Below are 2,287 nucleotides of genomic sequence, written 5' to 3' on the forward strand. Positions count from 1 at the left end.
TCTCTTTTTCTTTCATAATCTGTTCTTTCAATATGTTTAACTCTTGTGTTTTTAGGTTTATATCATGATGTTCCTGCTCAGCTTTAGTCTTTAACTCCTGGATCTCGGCTTTGGTCTCTTCTAGACGTTTTCTTTCTTCTTCCATCTTCTTCTGTTCTGGTATTTCCTCTTCCTTCTGTTTTCTGACTTGATCCTCAAATTCATCAATTCTCTGCTGTAATTGTGTCCATTTATTTTTAATTTCTTCTCTCTCTTGTTCTAGAAGTTCTCTGTTTTCCCTCAGCTCTTCCTCTTGTTTATTTGTTTCTTCAATGACACTTTCAATTAATTCTTTGTCCTTTTGTAGATGAGCTTCAATTTCCTTCAGTTTTTCTCTTTCCTCCTTTATTTCCTCCTCCATGTATCTGATTTGTTCAACTTCATTTTGCAGTTCAGTCTTTCTTTGAGCCAGAATATCTTTTTCATCTGTGATCTTTTGTTTCTCAAGGTCAAGCTCTTCTTTCTGGATTTTAATATCATGTCTCTTTTCCTCCACCTCATCCATTAATTTTTGAATTATTTCTTTGTTCTTTTCAATTGTGTCCTTTTCTAGATCAATCTCTTGTATTTTCTGGTCAAGTGCTGATCTCTCTAGTTGGATTGCCTCTATCATGTCTTCCTCCATTTGCTGTCTTTGTGTCATTATTTCAGTCATCATCTTCTCCAGGTCATTTCTTTCCCTTTCAATCATCTTCCTGTCATCATCCCTTTTCTTCTGCTCATGCTCTATTTCAGTTTTCTCTCTCTCCAGTTCACTCTTCATCTGGTCAAGTTCTTCTCTCTCCATCTTTGCTATTACTGTAATTTCTTCTTCTTTTTCTTTTTCTTTCAAAATCTGTTCTTTCAATATGTTTAACTCTTGTGTTTTTAGGTTTATATCATGATGTTCCTGCTCAGCTTTAGTCTTTAACTCCTGGATCTCGGCTTTGGTCTCTTCTAGACTTTTTCTTTCTTCTTCCATCTTCTTCTGTTCTGGTATTTCCTCTTCCTTCTGTTTTCTGACTTGATCCTCAAATTCATCAATTCTCTGCTGTAATTGTGTCCATTTATTTTTCATTTCTTCTCTCTCTTGTTCTAGAAGTTCTCTGTTTTCCCTCAGCTCTTCTTTTTGTCTCTTTGTTTCTTCAATGACACTTTCAATTAATTCTTTGTCCTTTTGTAGATGAGCTTCCATTTCCTTCAGTTTTTCTCTTTCCTTCTTTATTTCCTCCTCCATGTATCTGATTTGTTCAACTTCATTTTGCAGGTCAGTCTTTCTTTGAGCCAGAATATCTTTTTCATCTGTGATATTTTGTTTCTCAAGGTTAAGCTCTTCTTTCTTGAGTTTAATATCATGTCTATGTTCCTCCACCTCATCCATTAATTTTTTAATTATTACTTTGTTCTTTTCAATTGTGTCCTTTTCTAGATCAATCTCTTGTATTTTCTGGTCAAGTGCTGATCTCTCTAGTTGGATTGCCTCTCTCATGTCTTCCTCCATTTGCTGTCTTTTTGTCATTATTTCAGTCCTCATCTTCTCCAGGTCATTTATTTCCTGTTCAATCATCTTCCTGTCATCATCCCTTCTCTTCAGCTCATGATCTATTTCAGTTTTCTCTCTCTCCAATTCAGTTTTTATCTGATCAAGTTCTTCTCGCTCCATCTTTGCTATTACTGTCATTTCTTCTTCTTTCTCTTTTTCTTTCATAATCTGTTCTTTCAATATGTTTAACTCTTGTGTTTTTAGGTTTATATCATGATGTTCCTGCTCAGCTTTTGTCTTTAACTCCTGGATCTCGGCTTTGGTCTCTTCTAGACGTTTTCTTTCTTCTTCCATCTTCTTCTGTTCTGGTATTTCCTCTTCCTTCTGTTTTCTGACTTGATCCTCAAATTCATCAATTCTCTGCTGTAATTGTGTCCATTTATTTTTCATTTCTTCTCTCTCTTGTTCTAGAAGTTCTCTGTTTTTCCTCAGCTCTTCTTCTTGTTTATTCATGTTTGTTCTCTGTTTTTCCTGATATTCTTTTTGTCTCTTTGTTTCTTCAATGACACTCTCAATTAATTCTTTGTCCTTTTGTAGATGAGCTTCCATTTCCTTCAGTTTTTCTCTTTCCTCCTTTATTTCCTCCTCCATGTATCTGATTTGTTTAACTTCATTTTGCAGTTCAGTCTTTCTTTGAGCCAGATTATCTTTTTCATCTGTGATATTTTGTTTCTCAAGGTTAAGCTCTTCTTTCTGGATTTTAATATCTTGTCTCTGTTCCTCCAC

General features: G+C 34.8%; 1 protein-coding gene across 2 annotated transcripts in view; it reads right to left on the minus strand.

Annotated features, from left to right (window-relative positions):
• The window catches only part of LOC309511724 (uncharacterized protein), a 50,500-nt gene that overhangs the window by 14,747 nt on the left and 33,466 nt on the right, over positions 1-2,287 (minus strand). For both annotated transcript variants that reach the window (XM_082186995.1, XM_082186994.1), the window contains exon 6: positions 536-1,390. In XM_082186995.1, coding sequence (XP_082043121.1) covers positions 536-1,390 — 855 coding nt within the window. The remainder of the gene's footprint in view (positions 1-535; positions 1,391-2,287) is intronic.

The sequence above is a fragment of the Leuciscus leuciscus genome, assembly GCF_965113295.1.
Source record: "Leuciscus leuciscus genome assembly, chromosome: 12".
Taxonomy (NCBI): Eukaryota; Metazoa; Chordata; class Actinopteri; order Cypriniformes; family Leuciscidae; genus Leuciscus; species Leuciscus leuciscus.